This window comes from Artemia sp. Qi Xiang Cuo, chromosome 15, assembly GCF_049724085.1.
Source record: "Artemia sp. Qi Xiang Cuo chromosome 15, ASM4972408v1, whole genome shotgun sequence".
NCBI classification, from domain to species: Eukaryota; Metazoa; Arthropoda; class Branchiopoda; order Anostraca; family Artemiidae; genus Artemia; species Artemia sp. Qi Xiang Cuo.
Window position 1 is genome coordinate 23021304 of NC_142808.1, and position 26115 is coordinate 23047418.

Consider the following 26115-nt stretch of genomic DNA (forward strand, 5'->3'; position numbering starts at 1 on the left):
TTTCGGTCTGAAAATATCAAAAGGCCCTAACAGGTCGAATTCCGCTTCGAATGAGTCCTCATTCACCCGGATCCGTTGCCAACTGTGGCCTGTAGGCGTGGCTGATAAAAAACATTTTTTTATGAACATTAACTGGCTATATTTGGTTTTTGGAAAACCAAGGAGTGATCGGATTGAGCTGAAATTTTTAAGGATAAGCTCCCAGGCTCTAGGAAAGCTTATCCTCTAAATTTCAGCCCGATCGGACAACGTTAAAGGGGGGCTGTGGTGGGAGGGTCGAAAATTCTGGCCCACTTTCCCCCATGAAGATAAAGTCGGAGGGCGGGGGGGGGGGTTGAAATTTTGCATGTTTCTTAGTTTGAGCTTAGGCTACAAAATTCGATCACCGCCGTCTCTCACCCACCGCTAGGACCGGAAATCGCTTAAAATTGTGGTGGGTCGCCTCTTTAAAGAGGCACAAGTGTGCCTCCTTGATAATAATGCTAGAGTTAATAATAATAAAAAAAGGTAAATGATGGGACCCCTGTCCCAACCTAAATAATGGGGGAAACCCGGAATGGAACCCCACCTTAGAGTTAATAATACTTAATTAATACTACCTTAATGAAAGATACACAAACACATAGCAATCGACAAATAAATATAAAAATTTGTAACATAGGATATAAATCATGGTGATTGGACTTACGTTCAGATGTTCTTGAGTTTTTGTCTTCATTTCTTCATCACCTTGCCTTAAATGTTCATAAATAACTGAGTCAGCTCCCTTGCAGTACAGACGAATCTTTCCATTGCGCCGCAATATCACAGACATCCTTTTCCTTACATTGTTGAAGTCCAATATACAGAGAAGCTCATATACCTCTGTTTCACCATGGACCTGTGAATTGAAATATCACAATATCAGAATTATAGCTTTGAAAGGGTAAAAAGTCGCTTTCCGGCCAAACTTTCCTTCAGGACATTTTCAGGATTGAATAATATAGCTGATTCCAGGAAGTTTTTTTCATCTGTAGCACAGCCTTGGTATATAAACAGTCACGTACGTTCCTATATTCTCTACTCTATTGTAAAAAAAAGTAAAGAATTTTTTGTTAGGGGGTGAGGAACCATGATTCAGAGATTGAGGATATATGTTATTATTTATTTTCTTTTGTTATTATCTTCTTCTTCTTCTTTTTTCTTCTTCTTTTTCTGTGATGTTCATCAGTATGTGGGAAAATGAAGTTTAAAATTTACTTAGAAATCTAAAAGTTATTTTTTAAGTATGTCGAATTAGTTTGTCGTAACCGCCGAGTAAAAGTGCATTTATGTCTTCCCATGGGCAATTACCTATTGATCATGTTTAACTAGATCGTTTTGAAATAAATTAATCTAATCTAAATTGAAGAGTTTTGGGACACATCATTATCGCACATTTGCCCTTGGCTCCTTCTTCGCGCGTGCGAATTTTTATGACGAATTTAATTTTTATGACGAAACGAATTGAATTTTTATGACGAATTTTTAGTGATGACTGTTTATACCTGCGATGCGAATGTTGGAAAATCAAAAGTTCATACCACTGAACAAATCCGTTTGTGGCGCTGTGACGTCTCCCATTTTTGAATCAAACGTACATGATTGTATACATACCTAGGTTTAGGTCTGTAGCAACTACTCTAGTTAAAACATCATAGAAAATAATCCGGAAAAACTGATGACCTCAGCAGATCCTTTCCACTTTTTCAAACTTATTGACTATGAAATAAGTCACGAAAAAGCTAAGTTTACTCTCTTGTCAGTGCTGCATCCATCCCGAGGTCTAAAAAAGCATTTTTATGACACTAGAAAGCCCTAATTCATTTTTTGGCTCTCTTTGTCGTACACTGATATGAGTATTACCGCTTAATTTTTCTTGATTTTTAGAAGGACACTAGATTAGAAAGAAAATTACCTGTAAAGATACCTTCGAGATTAGGGTCAATAAAAATAGTAACGCCCAATTATTTCATGGACTTAAGCAATCGATTCAGTGGGGCAAAACCAATAAATAGTGTTTTAGACTAAAAACCGCAAAGAATGGGGTGACTGCGTTATGAAATGGCAACACCTAAATGAAAATGGTAACACCCTATTATTTCATGGGCTTCAGCAACCGATTCAGTGGGACAAAACCAATAGATAATATTTTAGACTAAAAACCGCAAAGAATGGGGTGACTGCGTTATGAAATGGCAACACTTAAATGAAAATGGTAACACCTAATTATTTCATGGGCTTCATCAACCGATTCAGTGGGGCAAAACCAATAGATAGTATTTTAGACTAAAAACTGCAAAGAATGGGGTGACTGCGTTATGAAATGACAACACCTAAATGAAAATGGTAACACCTAATTATTTCATGGGCTTCAGCAACCGATTCAGTGGGGCAAAAAAACAATAGATAGTATTTTAGACTAAAAATCGCAAAGAATGGGGTGACTGCGTTATGAAATGGCTTATATGGTATAAAGGGTTTGTAATTTCTTACGGCAGTCGTCTAGTTCAGTACTGACGTAAATTAAAATGCATACTGGATTTTTCACCAGTTAGTTATTATTTTCAATGACCGAAACAATTAAAGAAATAATCCATAAGATTAACTCGATGTTGTGCATATGAAAATAATAGCACCTTTTGCACATCAAAACCTATGAAAATGTCATAAGTTTGATAAACTTAAAACTTAACTTTTTCGTATGCTGACCAATGGTCTGCGTTGCGCACCACAGTAGACAGAATATAGCAGTATGATCATTCTCTATCTCTCCCATTATAAAAACCCGGACAGGGGTGCGAGCGGAAAGAAACAGGCTAAACAAGCTAAGGCAGAATGAGGTGGGAGGAGCTTTTTGTTCACGATGACCAGAAATGATCTGCGATAAGCTTACTGGTATATTCAGAAACAGGCTAAACAAGCTAAGGCAGAAAGAAGTGGGAGGAGCTTTTTGTTCACGATGACCAGAAATGATCTGCGATAAGCTTACTGTCTATAAACTGTGGTTGCGCACGTACCGATCTCCTGAACTTTGAACTTTGATACTGCAACAAATAACGCTAGTTAGGGAAAGTTCGAAAAAACTTTTGAGTGCGTTCGAAATTTGAGCTACGTTAGTTGACTATAGTTGACTTGACGATGATGAAGTCAATTACAGTTCTTATAATTTTTATAAGGTCCAAACATCGAAGTTTCCTTCTCTATCAGGAATGCCCCATTCAAAAAAATCGAGATTTGGATAGCACTAATCTAAGTCAATCAGAATATTTCATAGAATTTTTCAGCCAATCAAAAAGTTCTATAAAAATCTGATTGTCTTAAATTCGTGCTAGCTCAATCTCTGTACTAGTAAAATCTCATTATGAATGAGTCTTAAGGCAATTGTCAGGTGAAATTTTCAGAAGAACTAGTGCTTATTTTCGTAAAATTTATTTCTTCGGAGATAGGAATTCCTCTATTATGAGACCACAGTAGTGGAACTGCGAAAACGAATGTTTTTATTAGATTTTTGCTACCATCTCGAAGGGAAAAAATGGCATTTTATTGAATTATGTTATGACATAAATATGTTAGACATAAATATACTGACGAAGATACCTATGCAAATGACCTTCCCCAAGGCAGCTATGAGCTACTAAAACCATGTCCGACTAGTAGTGGATGTGAACAAGGAAAAGGATAATTACCAATTATTGGTAATAAAAGGATAATTACCAAAATCTCGATTCACACAATAAATCAAATTACTTTACCAGCTGGAAACCACAAGATACAATTTTCTGGAAAAAATGTCTAAAATAGGCTAAAACAAGAAAAAGAAAACTTAGTTAAAATATTTCAACGCACCCAGTAAACAATCATAGCACATTAACAAAATCGCATAAAAACATCCGCTTTTGTATGGACACGTAACCTTACGACCCTTTACTTAGAGATGATTTTCAAATAAAAAATCACAATAAGGTGGTTACGAGCTACTAAGAACTTGTCGGAATAGTAGCAGCCGTTAGACGGGTGATTTTGTGCAAGATACCACTACACAAAAGGAATAAATAAAACCCAATCTCACCTGAATCGTAATAGTGTCTGGCGTGCGAGCTTTAAATACAAAGCCAAAATTTCGTGCAGCCGCAACAAGGGCATTTTCGTCAGGTGACTGTGCCTGATATTCTAAGCAACCTAAATAGGAAAAGGTAATATAAGGAAAAAGTCATCGAGTAGTCATTATGCGATCAATGGGACATTCTATTCTAAAATTATGATATTTTGGGGTTTTGGTCAAGCCCCTCAACACCTAAATTCAAGCAAATAATTAAAAGAAATAATTTTGCAAGTAATTTAAGAGTCAGATTTTATCAAAATAGACCTAGAGTTTATTATAGAAAAAGGTCATATAAAAAAAAGGTCATCTAGTATTTTCGTCAAGTGATTGCACCTGATATTCTAAGACACCTAAACAGAAAAAAATAATCACCTTTGAGCGCGAGAACCTTGTTATAGGAAGAGGCTATATAAGGAAAACTCCATCGTGTAGATCACCGTGGTAAGGTTCAAATCCCACTCTGAGAGAAGTTTGGATTTATCGAAAGAGACTTGGAGTTCCATTAAGCGGCGTTCACATGCGTGTCTATCTAGAATCCCATGTCTGGATACATGTCTAGCCAGACTTCAATGTCTAGGCAACGACCGTTCACAAGTAAAATTCGGTGCTTCAATAGACACGCTAGACAAGGTGCTTAGCTAGGCTTTGAGTTCTAGACTCTAGAACTCAATGTCTAGGATTTTCGGTTACAGCCAATCAGAATGCGTCAAGTTCCACTATTTCCATCATCTATGTTTATTTTTTAAACTGAAATTCTATTTTTGTTTTCTCATTAATTGCTTTTTTCATTTTAGGCAAATGTGCAACACCAGACATAATAGTGAAGCACACTAAGGCAATTCTTTGGCTAATCTCATCTATTATCTTGTGACAGTAAAAATAGGGATTACAATTCTGAAAGTTTTGCCCGCATAAGCTGTCTTGATATGCTAGAAATGACAACTGTAATCTATTTGAAACCAAATTTGTAGTTTTAGTTAAAGACTAAATTTTACTTGTGAACGCTCGTTGCCTAGACATTGAAGTCTGGCTAGCCACGTGTCTAGACACGGGATTCTAGCTAGACACGCATGTGAACGCCGCTTTACAGGAAACAAAATCACAAAAGAAAAGGGTCATCGCGCAGCTATTACATAATCAAATTGGACATTATTACATAAATACTAATATTTTGGGCTAAGTATCAAGTCACCTTCCCTCTCCCCACTACATAGAAATAATTTTACAGGTGTCTTGGTCCATTGAAGAGGTCTAGAGTACCGCTTAAAAAAATATCGAAAAAGGTCATAAAAGGAAAAGATCATCGAGTAATCATTAAGTGACCAACAGAACACATTGATCTAAAATGGTAATAGGCTGAGTTAAGGTTGAGCCCTACCCCCCCCCAACGTATGAAAAGACTTTGAGAAATATCTAAATTCATCGGAAGATACCTCAAGTTCTATTACAGTAAAAGCGAAGGACAAGGTCATCGTATTGCCCTATTTGACCAAATGGAACACCATTTCCGAAAAAAATACTAATATTTTTAGTCAAGTTCAAGTCCCCCCCCCCCCCCCCCAAGAAATAGAATCAATCTAAAATGGTCTAGATTTAAGCAAAGAGGAGTAATAAAAGGCTGAATTTAAAGAAAGATATCCATTATAAGAAAAGATAAAAAATGGAAAGGATCATCGTGTAATTATTACATGATTAAATGGAATATTTTTATCTAAATACTATTATTTTTGGGTAAGGATCAGGTACCCTCCTCTCCCAAACACATGGAAATAGTTTTTAAGATGTCTGAATTTACCGAAAGAGATCGTAAGTTCCAGTATAGGGAAAAATCACAAAAGGAAAAGTTCGTCGTCTAGCCATACTACTATCAAATGGAACATATTGATCGAAAATGCTAGTCTTTTGGGGTGGACTTCAAGTTCCCCCTCCCAAAGTGCTAAACTAATTTAAGAAGACTTTAAATATATCGAAAACGGCCTAAAAACTTTTTTTATAGTAAAATGTCATTTTGTAGCTATTATGTGATCAAATGAACATTTTATATAAAATGTAAATATTTTAGGACAAAGATCAAAGCAAAAATCCTGAAAAAAGGGCGGAGAACAGAAGAAATTTGTATTACCATCCCTATATAAGCGGTCAATGCTCCCCTACATGACCTTATACGAGAATATTCTAACACAAGCTCACTAACCAACATTGAATCTATCCTTGTGTAATAAAAAAAATACTTGTATCAATAAAGAGTAAATATACAGAGTCAGACATGTATCTTCATCAAGGATGTACAAATAGGAGGTAAGCTAGCCACCCAGAAAATCCGACAGTTTTCTGAATTTCCGGTCATTCTCTTTCAAATCATCAATAAAAATTGTTTATTTTAATCGCAGATCCAGAATAAATTAGCCTACTATGTACGTGTCTGATTCTCATATATCCCTTTAAAACTAACGTGAAAGAACAATTTGAAAAAAGAAAGTATTTAATTCGTCATTTCAACCATGTACAATAAAATTTGTACGGTTTGCTAATTCAGATTTTTATTGTTGCTTTTTTTTTCTTTTTTGTATAAAACTTTTGCAGCGTGTTCTCTCTTTTGTTGCTTAAGAAGGATGCTAAAACTATACATTTTCATTTGAATAAGCCCCCTCCCAATACCTCACGGCTTATACCTTGCGTCCCTTTTAGGGTATTTACTTCTCTTCCAACAATTATCCGAATTTTCATGTGCTAGTAGCTTTTGATTAGTAACTTTCAAACTTAATTTTCCACATTTGGAATTTGAATAGAGTAGGTTTTTCTAATGTGTACATTGTATTCTAAATCTCCACTGTTTAAGTTTGTTACAATTGACAATGGCCTTTCTTAGCCATGTGGGTTAAGTATTAGGTGGCATTAGGTAGTATTAGGTGGTTAAATACGAGACTACAGCCCAATTTTTTTTATATTGACATGCTTGTGTAGGGGGTCCCCCTTCATCTTTATAATGCAAAAGGCGAAGATGTCCGATTTTGATTTCAAACGATCAAAATATCCATGACAATCGAATGAGAAAACCGATGCAACAACATTCCAATATTTCCGAATATCACCCAAAACCTGTCCTTACTATGGACTACATATAACGCGTATTTGTATCAAAGAGAACATTAAAACTGATGAAATTCTCATAAAAAAAAATGACGATAGTCGTTCTTTTCAGGACCGTCAACTGGGGGATGGGGAGAGGCAGGGAGGGCACATTACCCCCAGATTGTTTTGCCCATCCCCCTAGATTTGAGAAATACCGTTTATATTATTTCCATCTAAAATACCTTTTTCTGGCTTTTTCGTTAAGAAAAGAGAAAAAACAACAAAATTGTCTATCCCCTGGATTTAAAAAAAAGGAAATTAAACGATAGAAAAGCGGGTATAATTTTTCAGTAGGATGATGTTATTTTTGTTTCATTGCCTTACTGAAAAATTATATCCATGTTTCTGTATTTTATTTTGTTTCAATTTTAAATGGAGAGGTAATATGATCTAAGGGAAAGTACCCTCCCCCCCTAACTATATTGTCGTGAATTGACGTTCTTGAGTTCTTTACCATGGATTTATTACCTGGGTAGATACTGGATAACTGGCCTTTTTTGGTGTGTTTCTGTCTACTGAAAAACACATAATTCTTCGTCAGACACATACTCGCGTGTCACTGACGATACAACGCTACCTAGCAAAACAAACTTAATTTAAATTCATTAAAATTTGAATTTCAATTAAATGTGTATCTTATTCCGGTCAAAGCTGATGACCGAAAAGACGTGTTCATTGGCTTTAAAATTATTTCTTATTGGTGATAAAATAGTTAGGGCTAGGTTAGTGTGCAGAACATAAGAGTACCCAAAAACAATCTACATAAATATACATATTATGCCTTTTTGCCAAAAACATTTCTTTATCTTCAGCCCAACATGAAAGAAAAAAAGAAATAAAAAGAGATAAATAGGGTAAATTTTACCTGGGTATTAATTTAATTAATAATTTAATTTTATGACGGGGCACACCCATACACACTGGGTCTTGGCTCGGGCCCCAAATTACCTCCACACCCTTTTTTCCGAAAAATAACATGTATCTAGGAAACATTAGATGGCGTCTTTTTTCAGAAGCGAGCTTGAGTTTCATCTATTTACCAGTTGCTCAAACTGTTTGTATCCATGCAAATTTATCTATGTAGACAAACATGTTTTGAATAATTTAACACGGCTCAATTGAATTTCTAGAAAACAAGTTTTTGGTTGCTAAATATTTCAACTGGATAACATTAACAATCTCATAGAGTGACAAACAGAATATTTGTCAGTAAAGCTGAATAAAAAACTTAATAATAAAATTAAAAAGGTATTATATTTACCATTCTTTTCTTCAGGCATTACAGTATGGCAAAGTGCCAAAAGTCGAAAGAAATTATTGACATGCGTATCACCCCTTCGAGCAGCGTCGACCAGTTCCTGGTCGAAGAACCTAAAAGTTGGCTCATACATTGAATTCCAAGACAGGTCCACAGCAGAAGTGCTCTATGAAAGAAAAAAACAAACATTTTAAGCCTCAGTAATAAACAAGACGACTTCATATAAAGACCTATTTTCACTATTTTACAAAAAAAGCTAAGATTTTTTTTTCAAAAAGATAGCGGATTAAAATAAAATTTAAAAATGAAAAAAAAAGTTTTAAGCTTCAACAGTAAACAGACACCGTACAGTATCTATATGGTCTATTTTCACGGCGCTACTACAACTACGGACTATTCCAGAAGCACCAAGCTATCTGAGGCTAGCATAACTGTGCACGCTCCTTCTCCAGCCCAAATCGATTCAAAGCTTCACTCTTTACCCCCTCCCATAAAGCTCCAAATTTCTTTTATATATTCTTCCTGAAGACCTCTTCCCAGCTCATTCAGGGACGAACTGCTTTACGTTTAGCCCCAGATAGACGGCTAAAAAGAAAAATATTTGGTAATCTCTCATCTGTCGCGTCTTAGCCATCTAACCTTTCTTTTGTTATAGCCCTAGAAAGTGAGATCAGACCACATTTTTTACAGCTTGTTGAACAACGCACTTAATTCTAAACCTTAAAAAAAGAAGTACTTTCAACAACTGACAATAACTGTACTTTCAACAATTCATCCTAAACTAGAGGCCCAAGAACTTCAGACCCAAAGAGATTTTTCTTTTTCTTAAAGGTAGGGGATTAAATTAAAACATTCAAAAATAGTTATTTTCGAATAAATAAATGGTTTTATGCTCAATTCTTGCCATCAACAGAAGATAATAAAAAAAAATTACCTACTTAGTTTTAATTATTATTTTAACTTGACAATTTTTTGACAATTTCAATAAATTTGACAATTTTTCTAGAGCATATCGTATGAGCAAACGAAAAGTATTTTAGAAAGTTTTAGATCCATTTCTTTAAAACATAGCTTCCATTTTAATTTTAATTCGAGATCATTAATAAGAACTTAAATACCTTTGTTGAATTGCGTCACTATGTACAAACTTTTGTAATATATAATATCAGCTGATAAGTTATCAGCTGATTTTGCATCTGTCGTAAGCTGACAATAAAAATTGGCCACACTGATCAACACATAACTTATTTAAGCATTTACTTATTTATTAACTATACCAAAATTTATTTATTATAGCAGTTAATTTTAATTTTAGTTGTGGCATGGATTTGGAATCGATTCTAGTACAGAATCGGAATACAGCTTTATACATTGTATAATTAGTTCTTGAGTTAAATTTTTTACTGCCACTTGATGAATTTCTTTCATGCTTGGTGTGCACCAACAATTTGGCAACCATGGCAGGGGGCATGGCCCCGCGGCCCCCCCCCCCCCCCTGCCGGCACCCATGGGTATGCACCAACAATTTGGCAAGCATTCCCATTTATCATATTTTAAATCATTTCCTGATGTGGTTTTATATAAATTAAATCATCTTGTATATGAATATGCAATTTTTCTCAAAAATCTGACTTTATTTCAAAATTATATTTCGTTAATTAGAAAAGGCAATAGATATAGCAATTTACATTCAATTGAGTCCTTAAACATCTCTCTATGATGTTGCAGTACCCTACTAGTGGCAACGGATAAAAAAGGAAGACACCCCACGTCTTCCCTTGCGGAAAAACGATTTTTCTTGTTAGTCAAGATGAGGGACTGTAATTCTCCCAAGTGAGGTTTTCAGCTATGGATTCCAATAGTTCAGTATTAATTTCAATCCAACGCCATTTTTGAAACTTTTTTTTTTGAAACTCTCATAAATTTGTATTCGCAATAAACTTTTACCATTATAATTAACTGAAATCATAATTACCATTCCAAAACAAGTTCAAATGAAGATTCGTCTTCCCTTGACAGTCCTTTTCAAAACGCGTTTTTAAATTTTCAGTCACGAAGGGCTAGAATTCGTTCTTTACTAGGTTACAGCAGATGCTGCAACCATGATCTGAAGCTGACTTTAAATGCTTTGTCACGTAATATTTCATTGCAACATTTTTTTTTTGTGTGTTTTTTTTAACTACTGTTGCAACTGTTTTTTGCCCTTTCTCGTGTTCTCTCTTCCTTTTCTTTGGTGAATTATATTTATAGTAGAGGATTCTTGGCTGTGTCAAATTTTTGGTTAGGGTGTAATACGTGGCGATGTCAAGCTCTAAAAGTATCATTATTCACGAGCCTACATGATATTTCAATTCAAGGACTGATACTACAGGACTCGCACGATTTGAAGCCCCCTTGGCGAGGAAACTATTAGTGGTGAACGTAGTGTGGTTAGTAATTCAGAATACCCATGTATACCAACAAAGTATAGCAAACAATAGAAAAATTCAGATTTAAAATGATAAAGCTGTACGTATAATGAAGAATCAAACTAACAAGCGCTAGTAATTTTAAAAAAATCAAATCGTAATTTTGTGCAAAATGAAATGTCAAGCAATTTCTATACAAAAACAACTCATGCTTGGAAAAAATCGGATAGCAAATTCACACATTACTATCTCAGATGCAAAGAAAGGCTTAAATTTACTGCTTACTGTATTAGAGCTGCAGATTTTTCTGCTTCGTAAAGAAAACTTCAATTCAGAAAACAAAAACAATTCTATTCAGAGTCTTAAAAGAACTTTTGCTTTTTCAGGATTTTCTTCAAAAAGTTCTGGATTTATTCGTTACATGCAGAAAAACTTCAATTTAGAAAAAAAGCAGTTCTAGTCAAAAAACCTTCAGAAAAACTTCATAGAAAAAAAAACTAAACATACAGGAGAACTACGCAAAAACATACACATTATTGTAAAAACTAAAATTTTAGCAGTGAATTTGCAATTAATTAAAACACAAGCGGAAGGTTTCGTCACGTGTTATGAAAACATCGAGTTAAAGAAAATCCATAAATAGAAAACTGATCTTCAACGCGAAAACATACATATTATGGTAAAAACTAAAATTTTAGCAGTGAATTTGCATCCAATAAAAAAAAAAAAAAAAAAAAAAAAAAAAAAAAAAAAAAGAGATTTCGTCAATTGTTTTGAAACATCGGGTTAAATGAAATCAATGAATAGAGAACGGTTCGTCAGTCAAATGAGCAAGCTTTCTAATCCCACAGGTTTAACTTGTGATTATATATATTCTTAATGCTTTCACATTTTGGCAGATACAACGTTTATAGTTAAAGAGATATATATTAGAATTTATTAACAAAAATTTACAGCATAGTTTTAATCCTTTTAAACTTTTAGTGAAATCAATATCAAAGAGACAGGAAGGAGTTATTAAAGGAGACAGGAAAAATGAGGAATTGAAATATTTAGCTTGTTCAACTTCAAGAACTTCCGTTTGTCGAAAAGTTTTTTTCTTCTCTCTGTGGAGTAATCCATTTTCCCGAGCCCCTTCCATATGTAGGACACTGACTTGTTTCGCGATCCTTTTTAAAGCTCTTAATTAAGTCAATAATGTAACTGAAAGGAAACTACAGCTTAAAGCAGGGAAAGGAGAGAAAAAAAAATAGGTTGAGCGGTTTCACCACTTCAAATTTAATGACTTACCCTGTACGAAAATAAAGAATATAAAACAAGCGAAGCTTCTTCTACCCCTCCAATTTGGAGAACTTTTCAAGCTAGTAAAAAAGGCCGATTTTCTCCATAAGGTATGGTACACTGCCTTAATCTTCCTTACAGTTACCACATTGACTTACCACCTTACCTAACAGTCGTTTTACCTAAAGTTTCTTTTCTATGGGATTTACCTGTAATTGTTATTCGTGCCCCCATGTGTTAACAGGCCATTGAGGTTTTTGTAAGGTAGTTAAAATTTCGGTTTGTTTATATATGTGTTTGAACAAATAAAGAGATCATAAATCTTAAAAAAAGAAAGCGTTGTATGAAATTAAAAGGGTACAGAGAATTTGAACCAATTTATCTCTTTCCACGAGTTTCTACCTCTCTAATTTCAAGAGCTTTGTTAATTATTAAACAAGGTCGAACGCCTCAGTCAAAAGCTGTCTATCGGCTTAATTTCCTCCATAGTCACACCACTGATTTACAAGCTTACATTGCAATTGTTAAAAAAAAACAGTAGTTTAATTAATAAAGTAATTACTAATGAAAGCATGATAAAAAAATATAAAAGAATAAAGAACTAGAACTAAGTTTAGCTTTTTCAGCCTTTCCAATTTTGAGAACTTTCCTATATGGTAAACAAGGTCGAATACCCATGTCAGAAGTTGTCTATTGCTTTAATCTCCCCGATAGCCGAACTGACTTACCAGCTAACCTCACAACATTTTTCCAGATACTAATTTAATAAAAAAAAAAAGTAATTAAGAAGGAAAGTGTGATAGGAAAATAAAAAGTTATAGAGAACTAGAGCTGAGTTTAGCTTTTTCTACCTCTCCAATTTCACGAGTTTTCCTAGTTGCCAAGCGGAGTTTATTTTCTCTGTCAGATGTGGTCGTTTACAGACAGACCGCTTCCTTGACAATCCTTTCAAATACATTAATTCAATTAATAAAATGGTCTAAAAGGAAAGTATGGTAAGAAAACATAAGAGAACTTAAAACGAATTGAATTTTTCTACCATTTCAATCTGAAGAACTTTCCCATTTGTTAAATAAGGAAGTGAGAGTGATCCCCAATTGAAAGAAGTAGTGTATTGCGTGGACCTTCCCTGTAGGACTAACAAAATTACCTCACAATACATCCAAAAACCATAATTAAATCACTAACCCTATCAAAAAGAAAATATATAAGGCAAAACTGAAGGAAAAAGAAAATGAGAATTGTCTGGGTATTTTTACTTCAACTTTAAGAACTCATAAAACAAACTATCTTTTCCCTTTCAAGGCGGATTTGAGGCTAACTCATAATAGATTTAGCTAATGCTAACACAGTCTAACACCGAGATTCAGCTAACATTACAATCTTAGCTATTATTAGACCCATTCATGATAGGAATTATCTGATAGGTTATTTCAGAGCAATTAAGACAGAAAATGTTCACCGTTTCTTTCTTTCTTCTTCTTCTTCTTGGCTGGATTGTTTTGGAGACACTTTTGCATAATTCAATCACCTGAATCATATTTCGGGTCCCGCAACGGGCTGTTGCAGCTGAGCTAAAACTCGGGGTCCCATTTTATCAAGCCAATATCAATCCCACTGCGCCACTACGAAACTGACCATATCGTTCTTTTTCTTCCTCTTTTTCATGTTTGGGTTAGTATGGACAAGCTCTCGCATAATCTCATCGTCGAAATCAAATTCCAAAAATTGCAGCGAACTGCTGCGGCTGCTGAGTTCGAACTCTAGTACCCGCACTACCGATCTGAGATCAATCCACTACAGAATCATCGCTATATCGTTAAATTCCTGACAGCGTTATATATATATATATATATATATATATATATATATATATATATATATATATATATATATATATATATATAGCTAAAGATTGATAATGAAGTTCTCTGATTGGCTCGGACTTAACCAAGTTCAAATAGATTAAGTTTGGCTCGATTCAGCTCTAGATGCTAGCTAACCCTCTATTGTCAACGGGTTTGGTTTCAACAGATTCCCAAAATCAGCGCTAGCTAGATCTTTTTATTAGTAAAATATCAGTATGAATTGGACTTTATTCTCCTAATCTTCCCAGTGGTTACGACACTGACTTACTTTCACAATCCTTAAGATTTGAATTAGATCAATAAAAAGAAACTGCACGTAAAATAACGTAAATATGACGTAAAATATACAAATATGATGTAAAAACCTCTGGAAGAAGAGAATAGAAAAAAGCTGAGTGGTTTCAATACTCCAGTTTCATCAATTATTAAACAAGACAATATTATCTTTCCGGATCTAGTTTACTCTCCAAATCTCCCTTAGGGTTTGGATACTTAGTAACTTACATATTTTACAACCATTTAAGTGCCAAGCACAATGAAAATTAATTCTGATTATTTGAATTGGTTAAATGGAAACTTAAAACCACCATATAGGCCTTAAAAACTACGAGGAATCAGGACTGAACGAAAAAGACCTTGATATTCAGTTTTTAATAGTAGCGGGCGCCAAATTTAAAAATGAAAAATGAGGGAGAAAAATCAACAAAAAACAAGCTAAAAGAATATGGCAACAAATAGCTTAAGAATGCGTAGCCTTCCCTTAGAGGTGTGGTTGTCTCTGAGAATCAACATATTGTTAATGTTTGAGTTTTTACAGACGAAAAGACGAAATTTAACCAATTAATCTTGCTTCTTGACTTTGAAGGCTCAACCTGACAATACGGGCAAAATGTGATACTGTTCTAAAACCTTCATAGTTCTGGAACAAGAAAAGAAAACCTTAGAAAATCAAGATCTTCAGGAAAACCAAGGGGCAAAAAATGTTTTTATTTGATGTCCTTGGTACTTATTAATCTTGATTAAAGGGATTCAAAAGTGAGAACACACTCAACTTACGGGTGGCAATTGGGTAAACTGCTAACTAATAAAAAAAAATGCACGGGCTCCGAGGCCAGGGTCAACCCAAAAACTGTCAATTTTTTTTTTGGGGGGGGGGATACCATACAACATGCCTAAATGAGATTTGTGGGATCCATAAATGTTCTCTTTATTACTCTGGCCTAGAATCACACACTTAAAATAACGAGTGTCAGCCTCCTAAAAAATTGAAAACTATGCGCCCCTGTTAACAAACTCGTTCGCTTATCATTTGAGATCTCATTTATTCAATAATTTGATAACCGGTTCAATCACTGACCTCACAACTCATTTTGCTATCTTTTTTAATGCCTCCATTAATCAATTGTAATTAAAAGGAAATTGTGTCACGAGAACATAATAAACAAGACAACTTAAAAGAAGTTGAGCTGATCTTACCTCTCCAACTTCAAGGACTTCCCCAGTTGTCCGATCGATCAGATCCCCGTAGGATCTCCCAGCTATGGAACACTTGTTGAACGTCATTATATTCTAAGAAATACAAAAAAAAAGAAAAAATAATTACAGAACTGAAGGTCGTAGAGCTGAATAATTAGCCCAAGTATTCAAAGAATATCTAGGTCTTGACTCAAAATTATTCTGGTATAGAAAAAAAGTAAAAAAAAAATATATATATATAACGAGGATCTCGGCTGTAGCAATTCCCAAGACGGTATTCAACACGATATAAAAATTTAATGGGAAAACGAAAAAGCCAAAAATTGTGTTTTGACTTTTTCGATTGCTATTAACGAAAGGTTGTTTGTACACGACTATTTTTTTTAGAAGAGCTAAAAAGCTGAACATTGCGTTTAAGATTTCGACTGTTATTTGATCAATCATTTTTTCTTCATAGAATTTTTTTTTTCAAAAAACTGTTCAAAAACTTGGGCCAATTGTTTGGATAAGGAAAATTTTGTCAAGACCAGAGAAATAAAAAAAAATTAAGGTGGGGGGATTCATCCCTCCCCCTAAAAAATTATTTTCTACCTATTCCTAAAGTGATAAAGGAGAATATAAAACATTTAGAAAAAAATATTCTTAGCAACTTGAGAAGAAAAGAAGATATGGAAAAACAAATTAAAGCAATCAATAGGAAGCATTGCTTAAGAACACAGGCTATGAAATATCAGTTTGAAGAAACACATTACACAAGTTACGCAATTTTCTCCATAGCATGATAATACAATGCCAAAATCATTCAATGTAATGATACTCTTAAAAAAAAAGAATTTACTGTTATGACACGTACACACGTACCTTAGACACGTACACAGGAACGTGCCTTCAGTCCCATTCTCCATTGTGTTCACCTATTTTCGGCATTTTTTTCGACCCCCCCCTCCAAATTGATTTATTTTGCACACATCTATCTTATCATTATTGAGTTGGAATAAAATTAAATATGAGCACGCGGTGATATTATAGACCAAGAAAGTGGGATCAAACCATACCTTTTGTACTGATTATTGTTTGATATACAGTCAGCAGGGCCGTATCCAGGTTTTTTGTTCGAGGGGGGGGATACCAAAAAACTTTAAAAACGCATTAAAAACGTGTTTTTATGCATCTTTATTATGTTTTTAGGAGTCAGACACACACTTCAGCTGGTAGGCTATATATGTATTACAAAAAAAGCATAGCGTTGTGATAAAACTCATCGTAAAAAGATGTCGACTCAAATTGTAAATATCTTGACGATTCTTCTCCCTCAATTTTCAGCATGACAGAATAAAGACTAACCTTAAACGTGGCTGTGAAAACGCCCAAGATGATCCACATGACGGGCGTCCAAAATATTCAACGAGATGAAAAGCTGTTTAAAAAATCACCTTTTGTGATTTTGAAAGATTGGTATACGAGCATTTCTAAAATTGCTAATGGTTTAGGAACACGAAAAAGCACAGCGGTTACAATTTATAAAAGGAACGACACATAAACAGGCTTTGCGCAAAATGGGAGCCACACAAGGTCACTACGATCGGAACGCATAAGGATTATGCTTTCCGAGCACTCTTTGACATGTTGTGAAAAACAAAATAAAAATTTTAAAATTGTATGAATATGGTACACATTATATACATCACTATTACACATCATAATCACAACAGTAGTTCATGTAGTAGATGGGTGTCCAGTAGCGGATCCAGGATTTTAGGAAGGAGGGAGGGGGCGACTCGTTGCGAAAAATTCCCATTCGAAATTAAGCCTAACGTACCTTACTGATATTGAAAGTTGCATGCCTCTGCTTCTATCTGGCATTTAGCTGTCGGTTCTGTAAAGCTATCCACAAAAATACATTTATATAAACACTATCAATATTATATAACAAATTCTCGCCTCCTATTTCCACTATTAACAAATCTATCAATAACACTTTCTACACTTATGTCAATATCACGGTGAACATGAAGAAGGGCAAGTCCGGTGAGTCTTTCCTCCCTCATTTTATTTCTTAGCCACGTTTTCAATCTCCTCAAGATGGAGAAACTTTATTTAACAGATGCCACGCTGACAGGTAGGGTCATGAGGATATGAAAGAGCACTGAAATATTGGGGAAAATATCAGCATCATAGTTCTGTTTCTGTAAAATTTCCACAAGTGTTTCAAGTATTTCACCTGTGCCTGCATTGCTTTCTCTCAGACGAAGCCACTGAGTTTTTCATATTGTCACTCCTCCGGCCAGGGCAGATTCACAAACCGATTGGGAGGGCAAACTCATTACTGACCAGTATCGCTGTGAAAAGTCATGAATCGTATTAGCGAATTGTTGTTTGTTCGTTTCCATACAATTTATTTGCAAAAAAATACTGAGCTTAAAAGTTCCCAGCGTTTAAACGGAAAAACGGCTTTCTAAGTCCGAAATGATTGTGTCCAACAGGGGAATAAAAACTGACCGTCTATAATATTCCTCGTGTGAACTGAATGGTACATTAATCTGATTCGTTTGCTTTTTCGCTATCCTTGGGACTGTTATTTCTAAACCTAGCTCGGTTGTCACTTTAGTTACCTCGTCAAATGTGTTTTTAAACTCGCTTTCACTCTCCCGACGCTTGACTTGCAGCTGGGTACGAAGGTCCTTAACATGGCTTGCTGCGGACGCGAGGTCTAAGCTCTTCTTCTGAAATAGCTGACTGAGCGGTAAAATTAGTCCAGATATGTTATTAAGAGAGTAAATGGTTACTATCATGTCGGAGGATGTGACAGCAGTCAATAAGGATTTTGTTTTTGCTCCAGTTGTGCATTTTACCCAGCCGCTGATGATCTCAGGAGCTTCCACTATCTTAGGGAGCTCTACCAGAAACTGCAGTAAGGAATCGTGCCTTTCGATCCAGCGCGTTTCACAAATGTCAGTTAGCTGTGCTTTCATTACTCCGCTTAAAACATAATTGTACTTTGCAGAAGCACCAAAAAAAGCAACTATTTCTTTTATTACTCCGATGGAGTTTCTAATACTCTGGATACAAGAAGTTTTTGACATGAAAAGATTTAGAGCATGGTTGAAACATGAGCAACGCAGGGCATTCTTTGCTACCTTTTGAACTTCTTTTACAGCTCCACAATGTTCTGAAATTATCATAGCACATCCATCAATGCCTATGCCCACACAATTTTCCAAGTCTAGCCTAAGAGATCAAAGAAAATCCAACACAACATTTCCAAGCGTTTCCCCTTTGATGGTCGGTTCGAAGTTTCCAATGCTGTCCGAGTAACAAGTTTCGTGTGGGTCTAAAAATCAAACGGAATCTTCATGTCTCGTGCAATTGTAATTGTAGCAAAGGGCAATACTCAGTTGTGACTTGTGTGACACATCCGTTGTTTCATCAACAGCCACACTGTAGAACTTGAGAAAATGAATTCTTGCAAGAATTTCCTTGAGAATCTCTTTGGCAAAACATTCAATTAATTCATTCTGTGTTGTTTTGCTTATATAAATACCATTAGCACCTGAGCTTTCCAAATGTTGTTTTAAAGTGATATCGCCACTATTTACACAGTACCTTATAAGTTCTCGAAAGGTCCCTTCGTTTGACAATGGGTCCTTTTCTGACAATAATTCTCCATCATCTCTATGGCCACAAAGAGCAATGTTCTGTCGACCCAAGAAAACAATTGATTCTACAATTGGCTTCAATCTCGCTCTATTTTCCTGCACTTGTTGGCTACGTTGTTCGTTTACAAGGCTTAAAATGTTGGTTTCAGGGTTGTCATATTTTAGAAGGAAATGTTTGCCTGCGTTAACTGAATCGCGGCGATACTGATTGTTTTCCTGAGACACCAAGTCACCGTCTTTTCAAGTTAGCGTAGCAAAAGTCACGATGGGCTTCTTTATCAACTTTTGCAATTAATTTGAGCCTCCAACCGCTCCAAAGGTAAACAAAACACAATATTTACAGAATAAACCCTTCATCTTATTTGAAAATACTAGCCAATGAAATTATTCCAAGCGACCACGATTTAAAAATCACTGTTCGTTCCTGCCCCGCTTCCTATGGACTGAATAGGGGAAGCTTTAGTTAGCCGTCGGAATCCACAAGCTCTGAAGCAATTGAAATCACGTACGATCCTCCAGTTTTTCAAGTCGGTCGATATAGGTTCCGATATCATTTTCGCAGAAAGTGATTATGTTTGCGATGTTTATGTTAGGCTTGGGGCTACACTCTTCGACTGATGCTAACGAATCATGCACTATCTCACTATTAGTCAAAGCGCTGGAATCACTACTAACACTGTAACTCTCATTATTTCTATCTTTAGTTACGGCGTCCACTCGCCTAGCTTTAGCTTCCGAACCAAAAGAGCTGTCGAGAGTTATCTGCTTTCGCTTCGACATCATAACTGGTTAATATTATCCAAAAATTGTATACTTTTCAAACCCTTCTAGAATCGCGACTAACCCTAAGGCGTATGTGTTATCGGAGTCATTTCAATATTTTTGCCTAGTTATTGAATAAGAAACAGGTTTTGAAGCACACACTTTTTGAAGCTTCAACGATTTACGAGATGACAAGCTTCAAAATGCCTTGTAAGTTCGGGTGACACCAAACACTCTAGACAATTCCCTAAAGACTTAAGACAGACAGACCAAGTCTTGTCCGATCCTTTTCAAACATGCGTTGATCAAAGCTTTAACATCGCAATAAAGTCCCAAAAAATCTAATGCTAGAACTTTTTGCCCAAACAAGGGGGGGGGGGGCGATCCCCCCCCTGGATCCGCTAATGTGGGTGTCCTCCTCATGGAAGATATTTTAACCATTTCTTCCTTGTAGACCTAGACAGTGGAATAAACCATATTTTTGTTTTGCTTATCGTTAGATGTTAAAAAAACTAATATATATATATATATATATATATATATATATATATATATATATATATATATATATATATATATATATATATATATATATATATATATATATATATATATATATATATATAACGTAGGATCAACGAAATAAATGGCTGGTACCTGTGTCAAGGTACCAGTTTTATCCGAGAAAATATATTCAACTTGTCCAAGTTCTTCATTCAAGGTAGTTGTTCGAGCTTTGGCTGGTGTGTTACTTAGGTCATGGTACATCTGTTTGTCCCAACTGATCAAAAAACTTTGAAACAACCGTATCACCTCCACACTAGAAATGAAAATGAATATTTAACACCATTAATTAGGATGAAATAAAGTAGTGTTTGGTTAAAGAATTAAATGGCATATCTGAACCGTTTTTCGAAAATTGAGAAAACTAAAAAGAGCAGGTGAATAGCACGACAAAACCTGGACCTACTGCAGTTTTTTGAAGGAGCTTTTAAAAAGATCCTCAAGATACATCCAGAGAGAAATAGAGAGTTTACTTTAACAAAAATACTGTGATTAAAAAAAAAAATCTTCATTCTTTAACTCGCCCCAAATCTGACAGAAACAATAGGTAAAACCAATAACGGCAAAAGGTGGTGTATTTGGCTTTCCTATCTGACATGCTAAAAGGATATTGTGATTGGCTAAAAAAATGTGACGTCTGACTTCACAAAGGTAAACAAACACAATTAAAGCAGACTTTTTAACAGGATATGTAAAATAATAATATATCTGTCGTTTTGGTGCATCTGTATCTTCTATAGTTTCTATAAGTACTTTCTACACTTTCATGACACGTCCGTACTTTCAGCTCATAGTATCTCTGTTTGTCACAACTGATAAAAAAAAGACTTTGGAGAAACTGTATTATCTACACGCTAAAAATTGACACAACATATCTACGACGTGACAACATATGATTGCACACAAAACTAAAAGGCGTAGCTGAAACTTTTTCTTCGAAGGCAGAGAAAACAAAGAAAAAAAAATATAATGAATTTCACGACAAGCCTACCAGGTACGGCATTTTGGGGCAGGAGGGGCAATTCCCGCCCCTATATTTTGAAAAACACTTTCCAATGGTGTTTTGAATTCAAAATACCTTGTTTTGGTATTTTGAGCAAAATACAATCAATAAAACAGGAAAATTGTTTCCCTATATTTAAAAGAATATAAATCTAGCCCCAATCTCCTCCTTCCTACATTTTCGTGGATTTCGTCCCTGAGACCTACTAATGTTTTGTTCTAAGTAAATGATATAAGACTTGATTTTTCTTAGTGTTTCGCTCATTCACGATCTCACCTCCCTGCTGTAAAGGGACTACATCACAGAACAGTCATATCCACCCAGCTATATCTTCTTCTATTTCTATTTATCAAGCATCAAGTCTGAAAAAATAATAAGAAAAAAACTAAAAAAAAAGGACAGTATTATAGCTGGAAGGAACTACTGGTTGTATACTAATTAAAATATTGTTAAATACTATAACCTCAATCAAAATTTACCAACGAATATAATATGCGCAGAACCCTTAAATGATGATTCCATTTTGTGCGATGTATACAAAACAAAATACTACTTAATATTTATTTATTTTTTTCAACACAGGAGAAAGCTATAGGCTTGTCACAATAATATGCTAAATGCTAATTCAAATACTTATTACGCTATTAAATATGAATTAAAATATTAACAAATACAGTCGAGACAAAAATTTGCTAACTGAGAACAATTGTCAAAAACCATTAGAAATAGCTTCTATCCAGCGTGATATATTAATTGACCACATTCCAATTCAGTGCCACCAGGCGGACTAATTTCTCTCAGTTCTCCTTTTCAATACCACCCTAACTGGTCCTTAGTGTGTCAAGTTTTGGGGTTTCTACTTACGACATGGCAGCTTAGCCAAATTTACTGAACAGGAAAAGTATTTGATTCTTGGGGGACGGGGGTCATAAATAAAATAATATTGTGATTATATGGAGCATATAGCACTAATTGCAAAAAAAAATTATGAAAGTTCAGAGATGACACAGCAGGCAGGTCTTTAGGATTTTGTCTTGGGAGGGGCCAAATTTACAGAGAGAGAGGTGGGCGAAAATTTGAAGAAGTTCCAAAAACCTCATTGTTGAGCTCAAAACATCCTCCACATTTTCTTTGTATTTTTTTTTGTTTTGTGTGTGTGTTTTTGTCTCTCTCCTTGTTTTTTCCTAAGAAGCATATTTATTATAAACGACCTTTTTATTTCTTTTTTTGGTACATGACTTTGTGTGACATCTATCATATGAAAATAGATAAATAATACTGTTAAAAAAAATAACACGTTCAAAAGTAAATTTTACTACTTAAAACTTTAAAAATCATTTTTTATGAATGAAAGATCAAATTCTTCTCATCTTTTTAAAACTGAAACGCCAAATCTTTTTTTTTGTAATTTCTAGCAATGATGAGAATATGTGGATAGAGTCTAAACAAATCCGCTAATGATGCTTTACTCCTCTAAAACTAGATAAAAAGTGTCCCCAAAATATGTATTAAATTTTTAATTTTACTTCTTGTTTTCTGCAGTTTTGCTTCTTTTTTTTTCTAGCGGTACTCTTATTGATTTTGTTCAGGAGTTTATCCCCATTTCTACGAGCTCCATACTCTTTGCTGGAAGCGTTCATTTCGATTTTGGCCCATTTTTGGACCCGATTTTCAGGGGACCTGCCCCCCTCCTACAATATTTTTGTACATTATGGTTTCAAACCAATCAGAGACAAACAAATATTCAGCCTATTGTCTAGTCCCCTAATGGCCCACCTTACCTATCTAAGAAAACATGTTTGAAACAATTTATAGAGTCCTTTTCCAAAAGTTAAAACGAAGCCATTCTTACAAAATTTGCTTTCATAGCAACAAAACTTGTGTTCTTTCTCCCCTTGAAATTAATGATTACACCGGTTCCAGGGCAACAAAGTCTCAGCAACACATCAACTTCGATCCATTAGTTTCGGTTTCTGCGTTTTTGGGAGTGTTCCTTAATTAACCAGTAATTATGGAAAGAAATACGAGGTTCCTACGAGTACCAACTAGATTTCTTTTATGGGAAAGTATTGACTTTTTTCTTTTTTTATATCAACGAAGTCAAGCAAAAAGGGCATATTAAAATTTTTACTGAAACAAGTAGGATAGGGCAAAAGTATGTGTTGGATTTTAAAGTAATTGATTAAGGCCCGTTAAAATTTTTACAAGTGCCCCCTCCTTTTCTTTAAGAGTATTTTATTTATTTATTTTTTTACAGTTTGTGGTTCCTACTAATTAGCTGTCTTGCAAATCTATGATGAAGTTAAGCAAAAGGGTATATCAGAATTTGACGATGGGCAATTCTAAGAACTGTTACTCCTTTGAATATGAATATTATAACTAAATTTTTAGATTTTTGTGGAATTGAGAAATTGGTAATTTTAAACAAAGGTTGGCAAAAGATAAAGAAAGGGGGGATTTTACATTTTTTGGGGTTGGTAGTCCCAGTGTTATTGATTATATTTTAGTTGATGTAAGCCTTTGGTCGTTATGTGGGGATTTTGGTGTTCTGGGAGTTGCGGGGTCTGACCGTCAGCATATTGTAGCAGATATATGGGCGGATAGGGCTATAAATAGGACTGACGGGAATATTTCTGTTAGTATTAGATCTAATTTCATTAAAAAATATTGAGGTGGATAAAATAGGGGAGGATAAGGTGGTTAACTGGCTAGGAGAGAGTGTAGTGGACAGGAATTTGGAGGAATTTGGCCCAGGACAATTATTCCAGATAATTGAGAGTTTAGAGACTTATAATGTAGCAAATAGAGGAATAACAAAAAATAATAAGAAGGAATTTTTTGATGATGATTGTGGAGAAAAAAAATGGAAGTGGTAGAGGCACTAAGAAAGCTCAAAAAGAATAACGAGGAATCTGCTCTTCTGGTATATCGACAGAAGCAGCAGGGAATACAAACAGACACTTCGAAGTAAGAAGAGGGAACAAGATAAAGTCAGGAACTTAGAAATTGAGAAAAATTTTGTAACAAGGAAACAAAACAAAAATCTGGCAACTAGTACGAGGATCTATTGACCCTACAACTACAGAGCAAATACTGGGTGCTGATTCCTGGCCCGCTTACCTTGAATCACTGGATAATACAAAGGATGGCGGACTGGAGGATTTATCACAGAGTTTAAGCCAACAGGCCTGCTACCCACTCAGAGAGGAGGATTACAAACTTATCTCACCAATTACGCATGAAGAGATTGGTAAAGCTCTGAAGTCTATGAAGGTGGGATCTGCACCGGGGAGAGATGGGATCCCGATGAAAATTGGGATGTGGGGAAAAACATAATTTGCTGTAGTTTGGGTTAGTTTATTTTAAGCTTTGGTAAGTTCTTGTAAGTGGCCTAAAGAGTGGAATTTGTCAGTTATGACACCATTATTTAAGAAGGGGATATGTCATCATAAAAATTATTGAGGAATTCATTTAGGGAATATTTTACCGAAGGTATTTTGTAAGGTATTAGACGTTAGACTAAGGAGTTGGATAGAAAATAGGGAGGTTTTGGATAAGGTTCAAGCGGGTTTTAGAGAAGGTTTTAGGACGATTGATAATATATTTATTTTGTGTTAGTTTTAGTTCAAATGTATAGGTTTACTAGAGTGGCTGTGAGAGTTGGTAGACAAGTTTCAAGGGTAGTTACAAGATATAAAGGTGTTACAAAGGGTTGCCCATTGTCTCCTAAATTATTCGCCATGTTTATAAATTCTGTAGTGGCGTTTATGGAAAAGAAGGAGGCGCCAATGGTGAGTTTAGATATTGTTTCCATTTGTATGATGTTGTTCGCAGGTGATATTGTTTTGGTTGCTGATTCAGAAAGGAACCTTCAGAAATTACTTGATTCTTTAGGCGATTATTTGGATAGGAAAAGGTTAGAGCTTAATGTGGATTAAATAAAAAAACAAGTTTTTTAAACTGAAAGTAAGGAGCGACATTAAAACTTAAAACGACCAGAAATTATTTCGTATATGAAAGGGGCTGTCCCCTCCTCAACGCCTCGCTCTTTACGCTAAAATTTTTTATTGTTTTAAAAAATAAAGTTGTGAGACAGAGTCAAACTTTAGCGTAAAGAGCGAGGTGTTGAGGAGGGGACAGCCCCTTTCATATATGGATTAATTTCTGTTCGTTTTAAGTTTTAATTTCGCTCCTTACTTTCAGTTTAAAAACCTTGTTTTTTTTATTTAATTTCTGATCGTTTTTTAGTTAATACAGCTTTTATTTTGGCTCACCGTCATTGAATAAGTAAACAAAATTTGCATAAAAATTTTACTTTTCTTTTGCTAAATGGTTGTCTCTAAATTTGGTTCTGACGTAATTTACAAATTAACTTACGTAACGAACTTCTATATTCGTATATTTTTCTTCTGGCAAAAAATACAAAGTTGCAGATTTTTGCAGATATGAGCTTGAAACCTATGTTATAGGGTTTTCTGATACGCTGAATCTGACAGTGTGATTTTCATTAAAATCATTTCACTTTTAGGGGATGTTTCCCCCCTCTTTAAAAAATCAGGTAAATTTTCTCAGGCTCGTAGCCTT

General features: G+C 34.9%; 1 protein-coding gene across 1 annotated transcript in view; it reads right to left on the reverse strand.

Annotated features, from left to right (window-relative positions):
- Positions 1–26115, reverse strand: part of ATP8B (ATPase phospholipid transporting 8B) — a 135251-nt gene that overhangs the window by 58381 nt on the left and 50755 nt on the right. The window contains exons 6-10 of the mRNA XM_089101782.1: positions 20622–20784; positions 15547–15639; positions 8517–8679; positions 4091–4200; positions 689–880 (exon numbers count right to left, since the gene is read on the reverse strand). Of these exons, the coding sequence (XP_088957908.1) occupies positions 689–880; positions 4091–4200; positions 8517–8679; positions 15547–15639; positions 20622–20784 (721 nt within the window). The remainder of the gene's footprint in view (positions 1–688; positions 881–4090; positions 4201–8516; positions 8680–15546; positions 15640–20621; positions 20785–26115) is intronic.